Source organism: Condylura cristata, unplaced genomic scaffold (genome assembly GCF_000260355.1).
Source record: "Condylura cristata isolate star-nosed mole 26May11 unplaced genomic scaffold, ConCri1.0 scaffold00006, whole genome shotgun sequence".
NCBI classification, from domain to species: domain Eukaryota; kingdom Metazoa; phylum Chordata; class Mammalia; order Eulipotyphla; family Talpidae; genus Condylura; species Condylura cristata.
Genome location: NW_004567107.1, coordinates 730,428 through 731,069, shown reverse-complemented (window position 1 = coordinate 731,069; position 642 = coordinate 730,428). Strand labels below are relative to the sequence as shown.

Genomic DNA, 642 nt, shown 5'->3' with positions numbered 1-642 from the left:
CCAGTTACGGCGGCAGGAGCCGCAGGGGCCTTCCCGGCGCGGCCCGGCCCCAGGACCTGGGGGGCACCTTCATCCAGCAGGAAGTCGGGAGGCCCGAGGAGGCCTCGGGGGGCTTCTTCCAGCAGATCGATTCCTCCCCTCTGGGCGGCGAGATGGAGGACAACGCTGTGAGCCACAGCCGCCGCGGCACCCCGTCCCAGCCCTCGACCCCGAGCCCCCCAAAGCCCACGGGGGTGTTTCAGACAAGTGCAAACAGTTCTTTTGAGCCAGTGAAGTCACACCTAGTTGGGGTGAAGCCCATCGAGGTGGATCGGGCCAACGTGGTGGGTGAGGTGGGGGACAGCCGCGCCCCCCAGAGAAGGCGCAGAGCAGGTGCTGCGCCCCCCGACGCCACCCCTGGCAACCTGGAGCAGCCCCCGGACAACATGGAGACGCTCTTCCCGCCCGCGCTCTGCCCTCGGCCCCCCGCCTCGGAGCCTGCGCTCCCGGCCCCTGAGAAAAAGCCCTCGGCCAGAGCCCAGGGGCTCGTGAAGTGCGAGAGCCCGGCCACGACGCTGTGGGCCCAGAGCGAGCTGCCGGACTTCGGGGGCAACGTGCTCCTCGCCCCAGCTGCGCCCGCGCTGTACGTGCCCGCCCGGCCCC

General features: G+C 71.2%; 1 protein-coding gene across 1 annotated transcript in view; it reads left to right on the top strand.

Moving 5' to 3' along the window:
- Positions 1–642, top strand: part of INPP5E (inositol polyphosphate-5-phosphatase, 72 kDa) — a 27,338-nt gene that overhangs the window by 6,743 nt on the left and 19,953 nt on the right. The window contains exon 4 of the mRNA XM_012721176.1: positions 5–622. Within this exon, the coding sequence (XP_012576630.1) occupies positions 5–622 (618 nt within the window). The remainder of the gene's footprint in view (positions 1–4; positions 623–642) is intronic.